The 23,518-nt window shown below is 42.5% G+C and overlaps 1 protein-coding gene across 2 annotated transcripts in view; it reads right to left on the bottom strand.

Moving 5' to 3' along the window:
- MRAP2 (melanocortin 2 receptor accessory protein 2) overlaps window positions 1-23,518 on the bottom strand; it is a 122,337-nt gene that overhangs the window by 17,552 nt on the left and 81,267 nt on the right. For both annotated transcript variants that reach the window (XM_075202717.1, XM_075202718.1), the window contains one exon: window positions 15,811-15,910. In XM_075202717.1, coding sequence (XP_075058818.1) covers window positions 15,811-15,910 — 100 coding nt within the window. The remainder of the gene's footprint in view (window positions 1-15,810; window positions 15,911-23,518) is intronic.

Genomic DNA, 23,518 nt, shown 5'->3' with positions numbered 1-23,518 from the left:
GGCTGAAGTCGACTAAATTAATATTGGTTTACTGTGCGATTGTGATCAGTACACCACGTGTAATGACGCAGTCGCACTGATAAATAACACACACAGTTACATTCACACTCATTTGTAAATAGTACACACTTTCTAAAAAAAAGTTTAATTTCACACTTGATTATTTAATAAATGAATTAAAGGTTATTTATAAAGATAATATTACAATAAATGTATTTATGGCTCAGGTTCTCTAAAATGTAAAGTGTTTGGTCTCCTATTAAAGTATATTTCACCAGCAGTAACCCAGTTTCAACAGAGTAGCGATTGCATCTAGCGAACACTAGTTATGAACAATATCCGACTATTACTAAAAAGCAATCTTCTTATGAGTCATTTTAAACCATGTCTTCAGCGGGAAGACATGTAGGCAACAGTTGGAAGTGAGTTGCTTTTCTCCTTTTGGGAGAAGATCAAATGAACTGACCTATGACCAGCAGTCTACTGGAACATTGTTAACCCTGGACCAATAAAGAACTCTTTTAGTGTTATCTGTGTATATTTTAGTATATCATCAGTATTTTTTCTAAACTTAACAACATAAAAGCAGCTCTGATTCACTCTTTGCCAACAGACATTAGGATTGACAGGCTCTTCCTGGATCCAGGGCTGCGCAGCATATGTATCGGTTGTACTTGTATTATTTTATGTTCTGCTAAATTTTGCTATTAAATCTCTTTTGTGCTTTGGAACCACATCGATATTTCCATTCTCCCAGTTAAGTGTCTGTGTTGGAGTCCTCGCTGTGTACGCTTGGCATCGCAGCAAGTGTTAAGTTGTACCCAGTTGAGAAGAATTGAGTGGACACAGCTTATGAAATTCATCCACAACCACCACAAATCTCTAGCGGGAGTTTTTGCACTGCATAGTTTTCATATGGGTGCTAAACAAACACGAGATGTCCGATGAAGTACGGTGAAGTATATTATAATTGTGAAATATGCTGTTTACGCAATGGCGTACTGTGATAAATGGGTCAAGATGACCAATGAATGTGTGAAACCCTTTCCCAAAGTTGGTAGTTTTGATCCCAAGGTATTAAGAACTGTTGGAGAGAAAATATGTGATAAAATCATTAAAACGGAGTTAAACACAATGACTGCTTAAATCTGTGGCAACAGCGGCAAGTACAACCGGTACCAGAAATTATAAATATAACAAGTAATTTATATTCCATATTGAGTGGTATGCAAGGTAATGTGTCTGAAGAAGACAACGAATCCACTGTTATTTCAGCTATTGCCCATGCAATTAATATGCAAGAAGTGCCACGCAGGCAAGGAAAGGTAGCGTTCCAACAGCAGTGGCAGTAGCTGAAATTGGTGAAATTAGGGTAGAAATCAATAAGAGGGGAAATATACATTGTACTGAAACGGCGCTTCCAGCAATTAATCCTGAATGCAATGATTTAGTGGGCTTACATTCTTTCCGTTCAATAACAGTTTCTAATGGGAAAGCGGACAAAGATGGTGTAGTCCCCATAAACCATATAACAATGCATTGTCCATGGACTAGGTCTGAGCTGCATTCAGTTATTTATGATTTCCCAGGCCCAATGAAAAATTTGGACAAATGTCACAAATTTGTTTAAGATTTGGGTAATTGTCATGAGTCAACTAATAAAGATTGGTGAGTGGTGTTAAGGGCCTGTCTTCCTTCCAATACTGATCTACAAAAGTTTATTAAGGATTGTATGTTGGAGGAAGATAAGTCCTTAATGGATGAAGATAACCAAACGAATATAAAACACATAATCTTCCAATTGGGTATATATTTTCCAGCAGTAGTGGACTGGAGCAAAATGTTTACTATCAAACAAAAGCATTGTGAAACTGCAGCATACTATTTTAATAAAGTCCTGACCGCAATGACCAGATACATTGGGTTATCAGACATAAAAGATGGTGTGCACTACAGAGAGGTAGCTGTTTCAGTTTAATGGATGGTGTGACAGGATGGACCGCCTATGCCACCCTCTGTGTAGTTTCTGGGAACCGGCTTGGCCTACTTTGCCACCGTCCCCTTTTGTTATTCCGAATACGCCCCTCCTGCTGCAGTAGGAGGAGCCTGCTGCCACCACTGGACTCCGTTTTGGCATCCAGAACTAGGTTCCTTCTGGGTAACTGTCGCTGTGTGCACTCGTGCACTACAGTGCACAATTGGACACTGTGGCAAGATCTCTCCCTATGTGTTTAAGAAGTGTAGCAGCAACTTATGGTATGTAAGAGCGAGGAAGTAGTATTAGGACATGATTTAACTGTCCCTGGTCACCTCTTCCCACTCCAGAATCCAGGACTTCTCCCGTGCAGCCCCCCTTCACTGGAACAACCTCCCTCGCTCCATCCGTCTCTCTCCCAATCTAAGCTCCTTCAAACGAGCACTTAAAACTCACCTCTTCCTCAAAGCCTACCATCCTTCCACCTAACCCATATTCCCCTCTCTCCTCCCGGTCCCCTCTCCCTCCCATATGCATCTACTGACTCCCTTTGTGCCTGAGTCTTGTTTACTCTCCCTTAGGATGTAAGCTCACTTGAGCAGGGCTCTCTTCCCTCCTGTATCCATACCTGTTCTTCTGCTCCGTCCTTACTGCATTAGCCTGCCTGGAGCCTCTGAAGTTTGGTATTTATTGTTCAGTAATGTCTTACCCTGTATAGTCTACTGTTTTGTACAGTGTACGGCGCTGCGGAACCCTTGTGGCGCCAAACAAATAAAGGATAATAATAATAATAATAATAATAACTGTCTATACACCACATGCAGTGTCTGTTCTGTTAACATCTGCTCAAACTAGGCATGTCTCCTCGGCAAGGTTTACAAAATGGGAATTAGCTCTGATGGCACATGCAAATATCACCATTAAAAGGTGCAATACCTTAAATTCAGCTACATGCCTACCATATGTGCCTTGAGATGCACAAAGGGTGGAAGGAGAGAGGACTAGCTGAGGGTGAATTTGGCAGGTATACTAAAACGCACGATTGTATGGAATATCTGAAACAGACCTTTACTGCGTGACTCGACATACGTAACATCCCCTTAAAAAATGTAGATTTTACATGGATGGGAGTTGTCATAGACAGACGGGCATAGGAGAACTATGTACCGGTTATGCTGTTGTAGATGATGAGGATGTTATAGAAGTTGAACCCCTTGGTATACCTCACTCAGCCCAAGTGACTGAATTTGTGGCATTGGTGTGAGTGTGAGAGCTAGCAGAGGGTAAATCAGCTAATATACTCTATACACTGACTCTAGGTACGTGTCACGGGCACTAGGAGTCTTTGCCCAGGATATCACCAGATGATGGACTTACCAGAGTAATATAGTTGGTAATATGGTTCTCTGGTAGCAGGGTGACAACGGAACAGGAGAAACAGCAGATGATGAGAGAATGCTCGAGGAAAGTCTATGACTAGCAGCAACTGGTAATGAGTAGATGAATGTACACGAGGAACCAGATGGACAAGGGAACGTGAGGCAAGTCAGTGGTCTGCGTATAGCAAGTTGTACCACTGCTATAGTGAGGTGGAATGTCCAGGAGTAGCGAGGAGGTAGTGAGAGTCAGCGGTCTGCGTATAGCAAGTTGTAACGCTGTCTAGGTGAAGGAATGGAATCCAGGTGAAGGTAGGTAACAGGGAAGTCAGTGGTCTGCGTATAGCAAGTTGTACCACTGCTTATGTGAGAGGATACTTGAAACTGGTGTCACAGGGAACAGGAGTCAGTGGTCTGCGTCAGCAAGTTGTACCACTGCTATATATATGTGAGGAGGGGCACAAGGAGATGAATGTAAAGCAGAGTATACACGGGGCACACAGAACTTGATCCCACGATGATATCCACAATAAACGATAACTGACAAGCACTGCTTAAGAATACAAAGTCACAATAACTATCCAGGCAATAGGAAACAAAGTCAATGGTAACAATAGCTTCAGTGGATAGGAGGCTCCGGAGGAGAACACAACTCAGTCCAGATGGATATGCAATACACAAGCAAAGTCAATGGAAAGTATGCATACCGCGGTTAAGGAGAGCAGGCTGTCAGAGAGACGTGCAGGGATACCTGAACGGCTGAAGGCCGGCAGGAGGAGAGACCGCTGGAGGGTGGAAGCGGTAATCAGGTTGGTGCAGCGCACGGCAGGTAATCCAGAATGAACGAAGCAATACTCAGGAAGCAGTAGTAAGTGGAACTGGAAACATGAAGAACACGGGAGAGTTGAGGCTGTCTGGTATCCAGTAGTAGAGGTGGAGGCAGCGGAGCGCTGACACGATAAACCCAGGAGAGTTGAGACGATCAGGAACTCTGTAGTAGAAACGGAGGCAGCGGATAGGAATCAGCTGAGTGCAGGCACGATGAACACAGGAGAGTTGAAGTGAGCAGGAACTCTGTAGAAGTAACGGAGGCAGCGGATAGGAATCGGCTGAGTGCAGGCACGATGAACACAGGAGAGTTGAATTGAGCAGGAACTCTGTAGAAGCAACGGAGGCAGCGAATAGGAATCAGCTGAGTGCAGGCACGATGAACACAGGAGAGTTGAAGTGAACAGGAATCAGCAGGAGCTGAATACACGAGGAACACAGGAACACCTTCAGAGGCTCATGGGGAATGAGACTCCAAAATCAGGCAACCAGGTAATGATCACAGGTGGTTTAAATAGGGAGGGTTGCCTGATCATCCAATCAATTAAAAGCAACAGGTACTGAAGGTTTGAAAGGGCTGCACATGCGCAGACCCTCAGGATGGCGGACGGCCACGGTTCCTGAATACACGGGAAGTGGCACTCACAGTCCGGTGAGTGACAGTACCCCCCCCTTTTAAAGGTGGGCACAGAACACCTGGAACCGGGTTTGTCCGGAAACTTGGAATAAAACTTCTTAAGAAGAGCTGGAGCGTTGAGATCTTCTGCTTTGATCCATGAACGCTCCTCAGGACCAAAGCCCTTCCAATGAACGAGGAAACAAAGAACTCCTCGCGAAATTTTTGCATCCAATATGTGAGTAATCTCAAAGTCCTCCTCTTGATTAATTTGAACTGGCCGAGGTGCTGAAGGAGGGACCGAGAAACGGTTGATGATAAGAGGTTTGAGCAAAGAGACATGGAAGGCATTGGCAATACGAAGGTTCTTAGGAAGTAGAAGTTTGAAACAAACTGGATTTATCACTTAAATGATCCTATACGGACCAATAAAACGAGGAGCGAACTTCATCGATGGGACCTTCAAACGAATATTTTTGGTTGATAACCAAACACGATCTCCGATTTTCAGTGGTGGAATAGCCCGTCTCTTTTTATCTGCAAAAGACTTATTTCTGGCAGATGTCTTCTTTAAACAGGTTTTGACCTGAGACCAAATATTTTTGAAGGTTTGACAAACAGTCTCTACAGCAGGAACTTGGGTGGGAGGGAGGGCAGGAAATTCCGGAAAAGACGGATGGTGACCGTAAACCACAAAGAATGGAGTTTTAGAAGATGACTCATGATACATGTTGTTATGAGCGAATTCAGCCCATGGAAGCAATTCTACCCAGTTGTCTTGGTTGGCTGAAGAGAACATCCTTATAAAAGTCTCAAGATCTTGATTGACCCTTTCGGTTTGTCCGTTTGATTGAGGATGGTAGGAGGATGAGAGTGATAATCGGATACCCAAGGTCTTACAGAGGGCCCGCCAGAATCTGGAAACGAATTGTACTCCTCTATCTGAAACAATCTCGGAAGGACATCCATGAATACGGAAGATTTCTTTGATGAAATAATCAGCCAGAGTAGAAGAAGAAGGCAAACCAGTCAAAGGAACGAAATGCGCCATCTTCGAAAATCTGTCCACCACTACCCAAATAGTATTGCAGTTTTTACTAGGAGGAAGATCAGTAACAAAGTCCATACTAATATGGGTCCACGGCTTGGACGGAATGGGTAGTGGTTGAAGCAAACCCGCTGGAGTTCTGCGGGGAGTCTTGAACTGGGAACACAATTCACATGCAGCTACAAAATCTTTGACATCTCTCCTCATAGAAGGCCACCAGTAACTTCGAGAAAGAATTTCAAAGGTCTTGCGTTCACCAGAGTGTCCAGAAAAACGAGAAGAGTGAAACCACGAAAGGATTTTCTTCCTAAGAGCAGGAGGCACGAGGGTTCTCCCAAATGGTAGCACCTTAGTGGAAGAAGCAGCCAGAGAAACACATTTGGGGTCTAATATAGAGTGGTTGGAACCATCTTCAACGTCTGAGGACGTCACAAAAGCTCGAGATAGAGCGTCTGCTTTTTTATTTTTTGCAGCTGGTTTGAAGGTTATGATTAGTTCAAAACGAGAAAAGAAAAGAGACCATCTTGCTTGACGAGGATTCAAACATTGAGCAGACTGTAAATATGACAAATTTTTGTGATCAGTAAAAATTGTCACAGGATGACGAGCTCCCTCCAACAAATATCTCCACTCCTCTAATGCTACTTTTATAGCCAGCAACTCCTTGTCCCCGATGGTATAATTCTTCTCCACAGGCAGAAGACCCCGAGAGTAAAAGGCACAAGGATGGAATTTTTGTTGCTCCGATCTTTGGGAGAGAATGGCTCCTAAACCAACATTAGAGGCATCTACCTCTAGGAAAAAGGGAAGCGTCACATCAGGCTGTCGAAGAACAGGAGCAGAGGAGAAGGACTCTTTGAGAAACTGGAAGGCTTGAAGAGCCTCAGAGGACCATTGTTTAGTATTGGCCCCTTTACGAGTTAGGGCCACAATAGGAGATGCAATCGAGGAAAAATCTTGAATGAAGCGTCTATAGTAATTGGCAAAACCTAAAAAACGCTGAATTGCACGAAGAGTAGTTGGCTGAGGCCAATGTAACACAGCATTTACCTTTTCTGGATCCATCTGAAGACCAACACCGGAGACAATATATCCCAGAAATGGAATCTGGGGCAACTCGAATGAACATTTTTCTAACTTGCAGAATAATGAATTTTTCCGGAGTCTGGAAAGGACCTCTGCCACATGTTGATGATGAGAAGATAGGTCCTGCAAAAAGATCAATATGTCGTCCAGATAGATGACGACACAAACATATAACAAGTCCCGGAAGATCTCATTAATGAAACCCTGGAAAACAGCGGGGGCATTACATAACCCGAAGGGCACCACTAAATATTCATAATGCCCGTCTCTGGTGTTGAAAGCTGTCTTCCATTCGTCACCGGACCTGATTCGAATTAAATTGTAGGCACCACAAAGATCCAACTTGGTAAAGATCCGGGCTCCCTTGATACGATCAAATAACTCAGTAATTAGTGGAATGGGATACCGATTTTTGATAGTTATGGCATTAAGTCCACGGAAATCTATGCAGGGGCGTAATGATCCATCCTTCTTTTTTACGAAGAAAAACCCGGCTCCAGCGGGAGAGGTAGAAGGTCGAATAAATCCTCGCTGGAGATTCTCTTGGATGTATTCAGATGTAGCTTGAGTTTCAGGTAATGAAAGTGGATACACACTTCCCCTGGGAGGAGTCTTGCCAGGTTGAAGATCAATCGGACAGTCCCACGAACGATGAGGAGGAAGACGTTCAGACTGAGTTTTATCAAATACATCGGCAAAAGAAGCATACTGAGGAGGAAGTCCCGGTGAGGAAGGTGAAATAGAGGATTGCTGTATTTTGAGAGGAACGACTTGAGAGAGGCAACGATGATGACATTCAGTCCCTCAAGACGTAACTTGGGGAGTGTGCCAGTTAATCTGGGGAGAGTGACGTTGAAGCCATGGAAGGCCTAATACAATCGGACTGGTAGTAACAGGAAGAATTAAAAATGAAATTTCTTCTTGGTGTAATACACCAATTTGAAGGGTTACTGGAGACGTACTCTGGGTGATGAGACCATTAATAATGCGTGATCCATCGATAGCAGTCACAGTAATAGGTGTCTTCAAAGTAATCACTGGTAGGGACCATTGATTCACGAGGGATTTAGAAATAAAATTTCCTGCAGCTCCAGAGTCAATAAGTGCTTGGGACTTAAAGGATTTGGTAGCAAAGGAAACGGTAACATCAAAAGCACAAACTTTTAATTTCGTAGAACATGGAGAGGACTCCAGGGACCCTAACTTCACCTCTCCAGAACTGGTTAGGGCCTGGCATTTCCCAATTTTTTAGGACATGAATTGAGCATATGAGTGGAATCAGCACAATAGATACAAAGTCTATTCTTTACTCTTCGGTCCCTCTCCTCTGAAGTTAATTTGGAGCGACCTATCTCCATGGGTATCACCGGAGATGAAGCTGGGCGAAGTTGAGGAATTGAGCGAAGAGGTGCTTTAAATGAAGTTGTTTTTTCAGACTCTCTTTCACGAAATCTCATGTCTACACGGTGGCAAAGAGAAATCAAATCTTCTAGAGAAGTAGGTAATTCTTGAGTAGTCAGTGCATCTTTAATTTTATCAGAAAGCCCCTGCCAGAAGGCAGCAATTAACGCTTCAGTGTTCCACTGAAGTTCAGAGGCTAATATCCGAAATTGAATGACGTACTGGCCTACTGTACGAGAACCCTGACGTAGACGGAGGATGCTGGATGCAGCGGAAATAACACGACCAGGTTCATCAAATACACTTCGAAACGTGGAAATAAATTTGGCACTATCCTGTAATAATGGATCATTTCTTTCCCACAGAGGGGAAGCCCATGCGAGAGCTTGTCCGGAAAATAAGGAAATGAGATAGGCCACTCTGGAACGATGAGTAGAGAAATTGTGAGGTTGGAGCTCAAAATGAACTGAGCATTGATTTAGAAAACCCCTGCATGTTTTGGGGTCTCCATCATATTTTGATGGAGTAGGCAGGTGAAGCGTGGAAGCAGTAGACACCTGGGATGGCACTGGGGAAACGGAGGAAGGCGAAGGAGCATCAACAGTAGCTGTGATATTTTGCACAGACGTTCCTTGGGAGGCTAACGCCTGGTAACATTGCAGCAAAAGTTGTTGGCGAGCATCCTGTTGTTCCATACGGGTAACCAGATGCTGCAGCATCTCTTTAGCTGTAGGTTCCGCACCTGGGTCTGTCATGGCCTGATCTTACTGTCACGGGCACTAGGAGTCTTTGCCCAGGATATCACCAGATGATGGACTTACCAGAGTAATATAGTTGGTAATATGGTTCTCTGGTAGCAGGGTGACAACGGAACAGGAGAAACAGCAGATGGTGAGAGAATGCTCGAGGAAAGTCTATGACTAGCAGCAACTGGTAATGAGTTGATGAATGTACACGAGGAACCAGATGGACAAGGGAACGTGAGGCAAGTCAGTGGTCTGCGTATAGCAAGTTGTACCACTGCTATAGTGAGGTGGAATGTCCAGGAGTAGCGAGGAGGTAGTGAGAGTCAGCGGTCTGCGTATAGCAAGTTGTACCGCTGTCTAGGTGAAGGAATGGAATCCAGGTAACAGGGAAGTCAGTGGTCTGCGTATAGCAAGTTGTACCACTGCTTATGTGAGAGGATACTTGAAACTGGTGTCACAGGGAACAGGAGTCAGTGGTCTGCGTCAGCAAGTTGTACCACTGCTATATATATGTGAGGAGGGGCACGAGGAGATGAATGTAAAGCAGAGTATACACGGGGCACACAGAACTTGATCCCACGATGATATCCACAATAAACGATAACTGACAAGCACTGCTTAGGAATACAAAGTCACAATAACTATCCAGGCAATAGGAAACAAAGTCAATGGTAACAATAGCTTCAGTGGATAGGAGGCTCCGGAGGAGAACACAACTCAGTCCAGATGGATATGCAATACACAAGCAAAGTCAATAGAAAGTATGCATACCGCGGTTCAGGAGAGCAGGCTGTCAGAGAGACGTGCAGGGATACCTGAAGGCCGGCAGGAGGAGAGACCGCTGGAGGATGGAAGCGGTAATCAGGTTGGTGCAGCGCACGGCAGGTAATCCAGAATGAACGAAGCAATACTCAGGAAGCAGTAGTAAGTGGAACTGGAAACATGAAGAACACGGGAGAGTTGAGGCTGTATGGTATCCAGTAGTAGAGGTGTTGGCAGCGGAGCGCTGACACGATAAACCCAGGAGAGTTGAAGTGAGCAGGAACTCTGTAGAAGTAACGGAGGCAGCGGATAGGAATCAGCTGAGTGCAGGCACGATGAACACAGGAGAGTTGAAGTGAGCAGGAACTCTGTAGAAGCAACGGAGGCAGCGGATAGGAATCAGCTGAGTGCAGGCACGATGAACACAGGAGAGTTGAAGTGAACAGGAATCAGCAGGAGCTGAATACACGAGGAACACAGGAACACCTTCAGAGGCTCATGGGGAATGAGACTCCAAGATCAGGCAACCAGGTAATGATCACAGGTGGTTTAAATAGGGAGGGTTGCCTGATCATCCAATCAATTAAAAGCAACAGGTACTGAAGGTTTGAAAGGGCTGCACATGCGCAGACCCTCAGGATGGCGGACGGCCACGGTTCCTGAATACACGGGAAGTGGCACTCACAGTCCGGTGAGTGACAGTACGCTTTTGGGATAGTGCATGACTTTGGGGCCCTCTGGCGTCTTAGAAACTTTATAGCAGCGGCACGCACACCAGTAGCACGCTCACTGACAAGATAATGGTTTTCCAAATGACAAACACACAAAAATTAATTGAAATGCAAGATTTGTGTCCCCTACAAGAAAATGCGGTCTGGAAGGCGAAGGCATGTGGTCAAGAGTCTCTGGATTCTGGAGAGATGGACAAGGATGGCCCATGGCTCCCAGAGCATATTTCCCAGGCCTAGCTGAGACAGCACATGGTGTGACTCATCTGGGTAAAGAAGGTATGTGTAAGCTGATTAGTGCATAATGGTGTGCACCAGGCTTTTCTTCTCAAGCTAGTAAGAAGGCAATGTCTTGTCTTACCTGTTTGAGGAAAAATTTTGGAAAGACAATACCAACGGAGCCATCCCATATCCCTCCTACAGACAGACCATTCCAGGTAATACAAATTGACTTCATCCAATTACCACCTTGCAGGAATATCAAGTATGTGTTAGTATGCACCTGTCACAATTTGGAGGTCTAGGAATGCCTGAAGGGTTTGCCCGGTTTTAACACCACCCTCTTTGAGGTGCGGAGTCTATCGGAGAGGGAGGTTTTCACCAGGGAGTCCTGCAAGGGAGTATGGACTTAGTAGCTTCCTAACCGCAGGTCGCGGTCCTCTCAGAGGGTATCTGACAAAATCTGAAGGAAAGCCCAGTTTAAAGAAGAACTGAAGAGCAGGAGGGGATGTTGTGGAAGTCCTGTGGAGCTAGGAAGCGCCAATGAATCAGGAACACAGTGGATAAGATATTCTGCAGCAGTGGCTGAGGAGTTCCTGTGGAGCTAGGAATCTCCAATGAATCAAGAACACAGTGGATAAGATGTTCTGCAGCAGCGACTGTTGAGGAGGTCCTGTGGAGCTTGGAAGCACCAATGAATCGGGAATACAGCAGATAAGATGTGTTCTGCAGCAGTGGCTGTTGAGGAGGTCCTGTGGAGCTAGGAAGCGCCAATAAATCAGGAACACAATGGATAAGATGTTCTGCAGCAGCGAGTGCTAAGGAGATCATGTGGAGCTAGGAAGCGTCAATGAATCAGGAAGACGGTGGATAAGATGTTCTGCAGCAGTGGCTGTTGAGGAGGTCCTGTGGAGCTAGGAACTGCCAATGAATCAGGTTGTACAGCTGACTGGTGTCCGGAATCTGAATGAATGAAAACTCATGGGAATTGATAGCAAACTTTATACTCCTTACCAACCACAAGCCAGTGGGAAGGTGGAAATGGTAAACGGTACCATTAAGAACAAATTGAGTAAGGTAATTGCTGAAACTGGATGAAGAAGCTTTGCCACTTGTCCTCCATAGCATCAGAACCACTCCCACACCTCCTAATTTGTCCACCTTTGAGAAACCTTTTGGTCGACAACCTCATTTGATCATAGGTCCACAGGATGATTTAAAATGCAACAATGAAGTGACTATTCAATACCTCATAAAGATGAGCAAGCAGCTAAGACAGCAGCAACAGAAACTCAAAATACTATCACTTGGTATGCCAGACACTGTCACGATGTTGAACATGGGAAATACGTTATGATCCACAATTTATTATGTTCAGGTTGCACATACATCAATAATAATAAAGATGAGCCTAAAGAAGTAATTGACTGGAAGATGGACGAAATCCTACAGTTAAAATTGTAATTGCGGAAGAACCATAATTCTTCATTGTATGAAATAGGAAAAAAAAGTAGCAGGATGGTTCTTCTGGTTGAACCCAGCAAATGGTTCTCGGGTCTAGGGGAATGGGTACAAGAAATGATTACTAGTATAGGTAAGCTCCTTATCTTTATGTTTGGTGTCATTATAGTAATTGGCTTATGTGTCAGGTGTATTCCTACTGTGTTGGAAAAACGTTCTACTGAGGTGAATACTGAAAATGAGAATGTGATGATAATGAGAGGTATAGGTACCCACGGTTAATGAAAAATTGCATTACAATCCTGAGATAGAAAGTATAATTAGGTGATATTTTGTACACTATCAAAGGATGGCCTGTGGAAGTCAAATAATTTGATGAAGTCGGCTAAATTAATTAATATTGGTTTACCGTGCGAATACTATCAGTACACCACGTGCAATGACGCAATCGCACCAATACTCACATTTGTATATAGTACACACTTTCTAAAAAAAAGTTCTGTTTCACACTTGATTATTTAATAAATGAATTAAAGGTTATTTATACACAGATAATATTACAATAAAGGTATTTATGGTTCAGGATCTCTAAAATGTAAAGAGTTTGGTCTTATATGAAAGCATATATCATCAGCAGTAGCCCGGTTTCGACAGAATAACAATCGCATCTAGCGAACACTAGTTTCGAACAATATCAGACTAATACTAAAAAGCAATCTTCTTATGGGTCATTTTAAACCATATCTTCAGCGGGATGACATGCAGGTAACAGTTGGAAGTGAGTTGCCCCCTCCTTTGGGAGAAGATCAAATGAACTGACCTATGACCAGCAGTCTACTGGAACATTGTTAACCCAGGACCAATGAAGAACTCTTTTAGTGTTATCTGTGTATATTTTGCGACATCATCAGTATTTTTTCTAAACTTAACAACATAAAAGCAGCTCTGATTCAGGAACAGATTCTCTTTTTGCCAACAGACATCAGGACTGACGGGCTTTTTTGGGTCCAGGGCTGCGCAGCGTATGTATCGGTTGTACTTTATATTATTTATACTTTATATCTGCTATATGTTGCTATTAAATATTTTTTGTGCTTTGGAACCACATTAGTCGCATTGGACAAAATTTAGTGATAGCGACAAAACGGACATTACACTAGTTAAAAAATGTAATAGAAATTATACATTGATTTACCCAGTGAGTTAGATTATAAAACTAGTAACCCTGGTAAGTATTTCAGTCACCGTGCAATTTATATATTTTATTTTCTATATAAATCAATCTCATTTGGATCTATACTAGTTTCCATGTTTATTTTAAATCAAAACGGCTGCACTCTATTTACCACAGTAATGCATGACTACCGACAGCACCAGATACTGATAGAAGTGAATGTGCGTTACTAATTAATCTGATCCATTGCTCTCATCTGACTCTTTACTCCCTTCTCATGTGGCAGACTCTTTGTTCCAACCCTACATCCCCGTGTGACTGCTTCCCCTTCAGTCCATGCCCCTCCCTTCTCTCAACAAGTGAAAGCCTCTCTCCATCTTCGTCCAATCAGTGTGACAGCCTCCACCATCCTCCAATCAGCGTATGACAGCCCTTTCTCTCAATCTACACTTCTGGCAAGATCTCCCACCGGCCGCATGACAGCCATCCACACTGCCCAAAGTTTGTGACAATCATCAGCATGTGAGCCCTCCCCTCAGCGTGTGAAAGTCTCTACCCTTCTCAGCAAGTTACATATGGGGCCACACATTTTATGATATGAGCCCATAGTCCCAGGTGTGCAGGCAGCAAGGGAGCATACAGCGAAGGAGTCCTGATGGAAGAAGGTATGTGTGATTTTAGTGTAATGTGGGGGGTGACTATTAGTGTAATGGTGTATGCTATTAATTTAATGATGAATAAGGGCTACTCATTTATTTTTGCAGTGCTATTAATTAAATGGTGGGGTGACTTGTAGCATATTAACTGAATGTGGGGGAGAAGGGCTATTTAGTTAATGTGATTGCTATTAATTTGATGTCAGGGCTGTATGGGAAAATAGACCTATTTATAAATATGTGATTTTCATTTTAGAGCTGGTTTTGGGAAAGGGTGGCTTCATGTTCACTCACTGCTCTGCTTTCCAAGAGTGAATAGTAATGATATCTTTACAAATGGGGCCCCAACATTCCAAGCTCCAGCCAAGCAGAAACTGGGCTTAATACACCAGAAACACCATCAGGTAGTTAAACCTGGAAAAGAGCACAGCACAGCACAGGGTTGGAGAATGGTCTAGCTTTTGTTAAGGGTTAAACGAGTGGGGGCACACCAATGTTCTTTCACTCTGGATACTAAAATGTCAAGTTAAGGCTCTGGATCCACTGGTGCACTGGGTTTCTCTTTCTTTTTACTGTACTAAAATATCCTTGCTCTATGAAAGCAGTGTAAGGCAAGGTTCTTTAAAATGTAAAATAAAATTGTGGTAGATTTATGTAAACTGGTGCAAAGGAATTATATGGTGTTGCCTGTAACAACAACAATTTTCTCCACAGCCAATACCCTCTGTATTGTATAACATACAATTGTAACACAAATAATTTAGTTACACAGGTAATGTTTTAGCTGACAGGTGAAAATGAGTCTCCACAAAGGAAGACCCAATTTACAGAGCAGGCTGCAATGGAGTTTGATGTGTGTAATTCTACCCGCTAATGTGATTACATCGCAAACAGTTACTGTGCTGAGACATTCAAATGGTGTTGCGCCAGTAGGCTGAAGTGGTGAGAGCCAAGCCTACCATTACACTCTATTTCAGCCTTCTCTGTAAATAGTGTAAGTTCGCCACCGTGGAACCCATTTATGGAAGGGATGTAGGAAATTCATTTTTAACACTATTTTTTATAAAGTGGTGTTTGCTTTTAATTCAAACACTGAAATCTCTTGAGTCACACTCCAGGTGTTGCTGTAGATATCAGTTTTAAAGTTGTAGGTGTGTTGTGTTTGTACTTGGTAAATCCACAGTAAAAGCTGTTAGACAGCCCAATTTCCAGTAAGAGAGATAGCAAACTATAGCTAGATAGGAATTTATAGCTAAACTGAATGCAGTGTTTTAAAAAGCAGACACATGCTACAAATCATGATGTCATCAGGGAAATCCTCAAATGAAAGCAGACGAGAGATCAACACTAGTATTTTTTCATGCATTTTGGCAAACATATAATGTGCATAAGAGTGGAAAGATATGCATAAAGTTAAAAATTCAGCATTTTGCACGGTTAAAGCAACACAAAATAGTGTGGCACCATTCACATGTTCATATTAGAACATGTGAATGGTGCCATCCCTAGGAAGTCCCATCTTGCTGCATGCTCACTTACAAATAAAATACAAACATCCAGTATGTCAATACAGCAGATATTTCTTCTCTCGCCTGATTCTTCTAGAAAATCTCCTTGTTTGATCAATTCTCACATTCAAGCATAGTCAAAATATTGCATCCAAACATTCTCACAAAACACTTTGGTGTCAAGCAATACACAGTCACATAATTTTGAATATTTTAATAGACTTACTCTTGGTGAGGCGCTCCTGTCTTTGTCAACAAAGTCAAAACAAAAAACATGAAAATAACAAAGACTGCTAGGCCAACCCAGAATCCAATTACAATTGAATCTGTAACAGAAATAAAACTGTGGTAAATGTAGTTATATTGATAAACAGGTTTGATATTCTACACTTTTATTGATTTCAATTACATCTTATTGGTGTGTAATAAGTATGATTACAGAATTATGTAACTCCTGTGTTATTTTTAGTTTAAAAGTGCCATCCAAAATGTTAGGGGAGACATTTTTATTAGGTAAAAAAAAATCTTTATTTAGAGTTATGGTCCTCTGATGGTATTCCTCTTCATCACTTGAGAGTGAGTGTCACTAATCCTGACACAGAGAGGTCAGATTACTCAACCCAATCACCAGACACTTTAAAAAGTAGTGACTTGTTAAAGGGTGGCAGGAATGGAAGTTAGGATATGAATGACAAGGTAATTTTGTTGGAATGGAGCTGGGTTAAAGTTATCAATAGATAATTAACTTATTCTTTGTAACCACATTAGACCAACAACAAAGATGGAAATTAGGCTATACAACCAGTTATATCTTCACTAAATGAAGCTAAATAGTGTGAAAATAATTTTCATATATCATACAAAGGTTATCTTTGCCTAACACTATAAAAAGGCATTGCAAATTATCATTCCTAATCAATTATACATTCTTATACTCTAAATACAAATGTGAATAAAAAATACAAAACCATTATCTAATAAAATATGAGTTGCAGATTCCTTTTATTTAGAGTCAGTCACTGTACCCTACAGACTGTAGCAATGTCCGCTCTACACAAAATTGTTGAATCAAGGTACTTCCCTCCAATGTCTGATAGTTAATATGTTACGTGGCCAGGGCCTATAATAGATGTACAGCAGTGTATCTTTGTGTGGTGTCACTTATCTAGCCAACTAAAGTCTGTGTTGAAGACTTTGAATGTCCCAGTCCTCTTACAAAAATATTTGTGCTTTGAGTGTCCACATCCAGAACATTGAGCTTCTCCCTGGGGGTCCTATTGCTGTCACCTTGAGTCTCATTCGTAGATATCTGCTGCTGTAGTCTCTGCTCTCTTTCTTTACACTACTCTAGTTCTCCTTACTATCCTAATACCCTTTTATTCCCCCTGCTAACCTCTTCTTTGATTTTCCTCTTTCTTAGCCTGTACCATGGATCCACTTCATCTTTGGACCGCAAATGTCTCACTCATTTCTCTCCCCCTCTTCTGTGTCTCTTTCTATTCCTGCAGTAAATTTTATCCCCTCTCTCAGTTCCCTTTATCTATTCTCATCTGTCCATTATCATTAATAGAATAGGACTTTGCTTACCTTCTCCTTTAAGGGTTGCAGTATCCCTGATTCTCCTCTTCTTAATTGGTATCCCTCTCTTCTCTCAATACTCCTCCTTTTCTCTCTGTATCAGCCCTTATTACTTCTACTCTGGTTCTCTTTGTATCACCTGCCCCTATTTTATTCCTTATTCTCTTTATTTGTGCCACAGCGCCACTCTGAACATGTTTTTCCACAAATTGCCAGTCAGCTGTTTCAGGTAAATAGTTTCCCTGCTCTTGAACCATATATGACTCAAGATAAGTTCCTATTGCCAGATGCAGAGGAGGGAAGGAAGACTCCCTTCACTATATGATAGAGGATGTTATTCACCATAGCCTCAAGCAAACAGACTATTCTCACGCCTGCCATCAATAATATGACGGTATATTAGCCTTTATCTATAACGTGTCAACATATGTTTAAATCACAGCCTGTCAATTACACTACTTCAGTACAAATATGTTCCACTGAAATGCATTATAATATACATATAATTATGCATGTTATTGTTTTTAAACTGTTTAATAAAATATATTTTTCATATAGGTATTGAACATTATACACACCGTGCATAGGGCTTCAATATTGCTGCTTTTAAAAAATGTTTCCATATAATACCTGTTTATTCAGCAATTAAAATTATCAAAAGTATAGTGTTCTCTTCTGAGACCATTCCATCAAGAATACCAATTAAAGAGATAGCACAGATATCAGCAACAACACTATCCGCTCTGTCCTTGGTATCATTTGCCATGTTCTCCCCTATGCTCAGTGAATACAAACAGTAGGTGTTGATCGGAATAGGTAGGGCCGCCATCAGTGGGGTACGGCCAATACTGCTGTGAGGGGCCAGGACAGACTAGGGGGCCCGGACAGACCTCTCCGTCTATCCAGACTCCCTGGACTGTCCGGGCCCCGCAGTTACCGACCGTGCCTCCTCTTTTTTTTCTTACCTTCTCCGCGATGCTGCAGCTCTGCCTCCCAGACTCTGATAGGCTGGGAGCGCGGTGAGGTGACATCATCACTGCGCACCGCACCCCCAGTGTATCAGTGACCGGGAGGCAGAGCTGCAGCATGACGGAGGAGAAGGTAAGTTAATGAGCTATTATTTTTTTGGAGGGGGGGGGGGAAAGCCCGGGGGACCATAATTGTGGAGGGAGGGGGGAGAGGGAGAGCCTGGGGGACCTGATCTGTGGAGGGAGGGAGGGAGGGGGACCATGACTGTGGAGGGGGGAGGGAGAGGGGGACCTTAACTGTGGGGGAGAGGGGGACATTAACTGTGGGGGGGACATTAACTGTGGATGGGAGAGGGGGGCATTTACTGTGATTGAGGGGAGAGAGGGGCATTTACTTTGAGGGGAGAGGAACATTTACTGTGATAAGGGAGTGGGGAGGAATGTACTGTGATGAGGGATAGGGGGCACATGTATGACGAAGATGGAGGGGTGCACATGTATGGGGAGGGGGGCCATGTCAGATTAATTAGTACTGGGCCCCACAGTTTCTGATGGCAGGCCTGGGAATAAGTGTGATGCATATATATTTCATAGTAGTGGAGAGATTGGTTATATATTTGTTTTGAACAACAAAACAAAATCCCAAAATCTATTTCCTGGGCAAAGCTTGTAATTCAAAGAGACCTATAATAGACCATTAATTCCCTTAGATCTGACAATGTTTAATAATTATTCATGGTTTTCAAACAAATTTATTTCTGCCCACGGCTCTGATTCATGTGAGGTCACTCAAGGAAGTCTGGTGAGTGGTGAATTGGTGTTATCATCTGGGTTGCTTCTTTTGTGTGCAAGACCATTTCTAGTGATGCTATCTATAAATTAATATTTATTTTCTCTTGAACAGCCCATCATCCTATTATATTCAATAAACAGAGCACAGATGCATACTAACCATGAATATATTTGGTACTATATGTTCTCTACAGAGCTAACAAGTTTGACACAGTTTGTACGTACAGTCAGGGCTGCCATCAGAAACTGTGGGGCCCAGTACTAATTAATCTGGCGGGGCCCCCCCTCCCCTCCCCATACATGTGCCCCCTCCCCATACATGTGCCCCCCTCCCTCTTCGCCATACATGCGCCCCCTATCCCTCAACACAGTACATTCATCCCCACTCTCTCATCACCGTAAATGTTCCCCTCCCCCCCAAAAAATGTCCCCCTCTCCTCTCCCCGCAAGCACAGTAAATGTCCCCCTCTCCTCTCCACGCAAGCACAGTAAATGTCCCCCTCTCCTCTCCCCGTAAGCACAGTAAATGTCCCCCTCTCTATGAGCTGTGGTGCTGTGTGTGGTGGACAAGGGTTTTCTATGCACAGTATTTAGTTTTTTTACTTTCTCTGTTATGGTGGACACAGTACATAATAATATGTGTTTCCTTACAGACCTGCACTTAGTTTACTCTATCTCTATCCTCCCCACACTGTGCTTGTTGGAAATCCTACAATAATCTTAGAGAAAGAAAGAAAATGCGGCTAATAGGGCACTCAAAAGGTCCTGGATATAATATAACATGCTAAAAAGCTTTAATGATATGCATTAATATAATACTCACATTGCAAAAGAATGTATTTATTAAAAACAAGATTAGCGAAATAATTAAAAGAGAAAAAAATGCTGAATCTGAAAAATATTAATGACTGTTAACATAGCGACAAATAGCCGCTAAAAGCACGCAGCCCAGGCTCCTGTTAAGTAAACAAGTCCCCTTAGTAATTCTTTTTTGTGACATGATATATTCAATTATTGATGGGGGAAGTTATTAGTTTAAATTAAGGTAACTGTCAATGGTAATTCTGTTATTTTTAAGTCAAACCCTGCCTAAAAGTTTAATTATATAGCACGGAGTTGGCGGCGAGCTTGTCTCGCCAACGAGCGTTTCTCTAGTGTCTTTTTCAAGGCAGCCCGAGGCGATCCTTCTATTGGCTATTTATAAAAAATAGGTCCACCCCCTTACTTGCATCATACCTAGCGACGCTTGGGGACAACCGTTCTTGCCACATGTTTGTAAATACGAATTGAAAATGCTGTTCAACACTGAATGTTTCATTTCCAGCAAATGAGAAGAAGGTAAATATCAAGGCATTGAAATTATAATGAAAATTAAATGACAGGAAAGTTGCAAAGCATTAGAACTATAATGTGAGGCTTTAAAGGGTCCTCACATTTAGAGGAATGGAACATATGTGAGCGATCCAGTAAAAAATAAAGATAAAAAAATAAAAAATACAAACCTGATCACCCTGAAGTCAATGGATAATTTCTATAAAACGTTTTCAGCAGTAATATATTACCCTTAGAAAGACATATCAATCTATATAAATCCTAATATTCCATAAATATAAAGTGTAGATAGAAGAGAAAAATGAAATAACTCTATTAATACTATACAGTGCCCTATAGTGAACAACTAAATTAATTATTAACAAAATTACCCTAGTGAAGAAAATAAATAAGAGATACATTAGCACATCTGCCTAATGTATCATAATATCCATACCCTTAATCCTACCATTATCACACAATAAATCAAAAGGACATATTACATCCTATATTGAATGAATAATATACATATAGAAATTAACACTACAAATTAATATTGAAGTGAAACTACCAAGTGACAAAATAATAGGACAAACCCCATATAAAATATAAATAGTGTGAACTAATGGCTTAAGATGAGTGCCTACAAGTAAAATAAAATTACTTACACTATCCAGAATGAAACAGAAGTTGCTTGATGCAGCCCCTCTGTGTGATGTGAGGTCACACCATCATGTGACAGGAAGAGGAGGCTGGTCACATGTTCAAATGGGCGGAGCCAACATTCCCCTGCGATCTCTGCTGTGTCCTCCCCAGCGTCCCTGCTGCTGCTGTGAGCCTGGCAGTGACAGGCAGCTGTCAAACGTGGATCGGAGATGAAATTCGCGTTTCACAGCTGCCTGACACTGCCAGGCTCACAGCAGCAGCAGCAGGGACGCTGGGGAGGACACAGCAGTGATGAAACAGCTCATCGGTGGTCAGCGGGCCCCCTGGTGAGCCCGGGCCCCATACATCTGTACCCCCTGTACCCCCCTGATGGCGGCCCTGCGTACAGTTGCCAGAGTATAAATGTATACATAGTCTCAGATGTGAATTATGGAGAACATTGCTTTGATGTTTATTTTCCTATATGAATATATAAGCCATATAATACATCATGTTTAGTATACTTTAAGAATTTCAAAGGGACCTTACATATTAGGGCATCTGTGAAGCAGGACTATAGAGCTTTATCTTATAGGCTGTTGGGGGGACATTCAATCTATCCAAGTGTAAAAGCTCTCTTGATGACAGGGCACTGGCTACAGCATGGTGCTAGGAGAGAGCAAATGGCCAAACCAGACTGACAGCATAGTTATATGCGGTGGTAGTCATATTTCCGACATTGAAAATACAAACTGGAATAACACTGACACAAAAATCCTGCAGTCTAAAAAATGACATGGAGAAAATACCTACAGTCTAAATACCGACATGGACAAAATATTCAGATAAAATACAGACAGTGTGATTACCAACAGTGAAAATGCCGACAGTCACCGAATGTCAACGTTAAAAGAGCAATGCCAGCCGATCCGCCAGCAGTAAACGGTGAAAAAAAAAAGTGTACCCCCACCTCCTCGCTTCCTCATATTAACCCTAGTGCTGGCTGGAGGTAAATCAGGGATGATAAACAGCATGAAGTCCCCCTGATTCTCATCCAACCAGCTCTAGGTTTAGCCAGCTGGGGCTGGTGACACCATAGCAGGAAAACCCGCACTAGGGGTCCCTCTGCCATCATGACAACCAGCCCCAGACTGGTCAGCATGGGCTGGATTCACTAGGGAGTTGGGCCCAGCCCCATGCTGACAGCAGAGGGCTCTTCCCACACCCCTGGGTGGTGGGTATCGGGTAATTAAACTGTTAAATAATAACTCTCATGCTGCTAGCCTAGGGCTGGTCAGAGGAAAATCGTGGGGACAAATAGCGAGGTTTACTGCTGGCAGGTCCAGCGGCCTGCTGGCATTGCCGTTGTCGAAGTCAGCTTATCGGTCATCAGTCATTTTAATTAAAGTCTAGCAAACTTGGTTGTCTTTGTCTGAAAAGATGCGTACGGTACGCATCGACGTGAAAGGGCGTACGCATCCACTACACGTGGCAGCAACGGTAATTGGTCTTTTACCATACATTCGCACAAACACGCATACTTATAAAATAGTATACATTAATGGTAGTTGCAACACATAGTCAGTTATGTCGAAATATAGTAGTATTTATATGTTATATTAGAGTTACATGCATATTAGTGAAATACACGGAACAGGTTGAAGGAATCACATCATGAGTGGTATCATAATGAACCTCGTTACATATCCTACTGTTTGGTTCACTCTGCAAAGGGAATCGCAGAGTGCATACGCAAGTTATGAATGATAGGGAATTATGGACTACTTAAGACTAAGGAATCTTGGCGGGAAGAGCCGAGCATACCCCCTGGAGAGGTGACCCCCTCCTTTGGATTCCTTAGGATGAACCAGCAATGATTGACAACCCCTTGGACATTCCTGAGACCTGGACCAATAGATGCAAGCTATACCATCTTCATTGTATTACTGTATTTGATTGTGTATATAAGCAGCAGCTTGTGATCCAGTGTACAGACATCTTGTCCCCAGACTTCAGGATTGAATGACTGCACTGGATCCAGAGCGCCTGCTATAAGTAACGGCTGTATTTACTATTACTTCACTTGAGCATATTATTCTACTTATTGCGAATAAATCTTTGTGCTTTGGAAACACAAATCGAGGTTCGACAATCGTTATTGGTTAGCGACAATACGCACATAACAATTTGGGGGCTCGTGAGCTTTGGAGGTTTCGTTGCCGACGATACGCAAGACCAACGGATTTCGGTTCCTCAACAAAGGGTGGAGACACGTCATAAACGGGTAAGAACGCATTGTGTTCAAAACCTGAATTTTACTCTGTGTTGCGAAACCGAATGTCCGTTTTGCATTATCTAGGGCACGCTAACTAGAACCTAGGGACAAAAGAGAAAACTGTTTCTTTTTTTTGTCATTGTGCGTTTTAACTGTATTGCATTGCTTAGCGTATGTGTATTTCCTGCTGTGCGTACGCGAACTTCCGGTAGATTTGCCACGTGGTTAAACAATCGTTTTGATAGTTATTATACATGCATAGTATAATTACTTGTGAAAACCTCTGAGATATTATTACTGTTGTTGGGAACTTTTGATTTTCTGCGCAGAAAAGGTGTATAGTGTGTGATGTTGTAACGTAGATA

This window comes from Mixophyes fleayi, chromosome 3 (assembly GCF_038048845.1).
Source record: "Mixophyes fleayi isolate aMixFle1 chromosome 3, aMixFle1.hap1, whole genome shotgun sequence".
Lineage (NCBI taxonomy): Eukaryota > Metazoa > Chordata > Amphibia > Anura > Limnodynastidae > Mixophyes > Mixophyes fleayi.
This window is presented reverse-complemented; position numbering and strand designations above follow the sequence as displayed.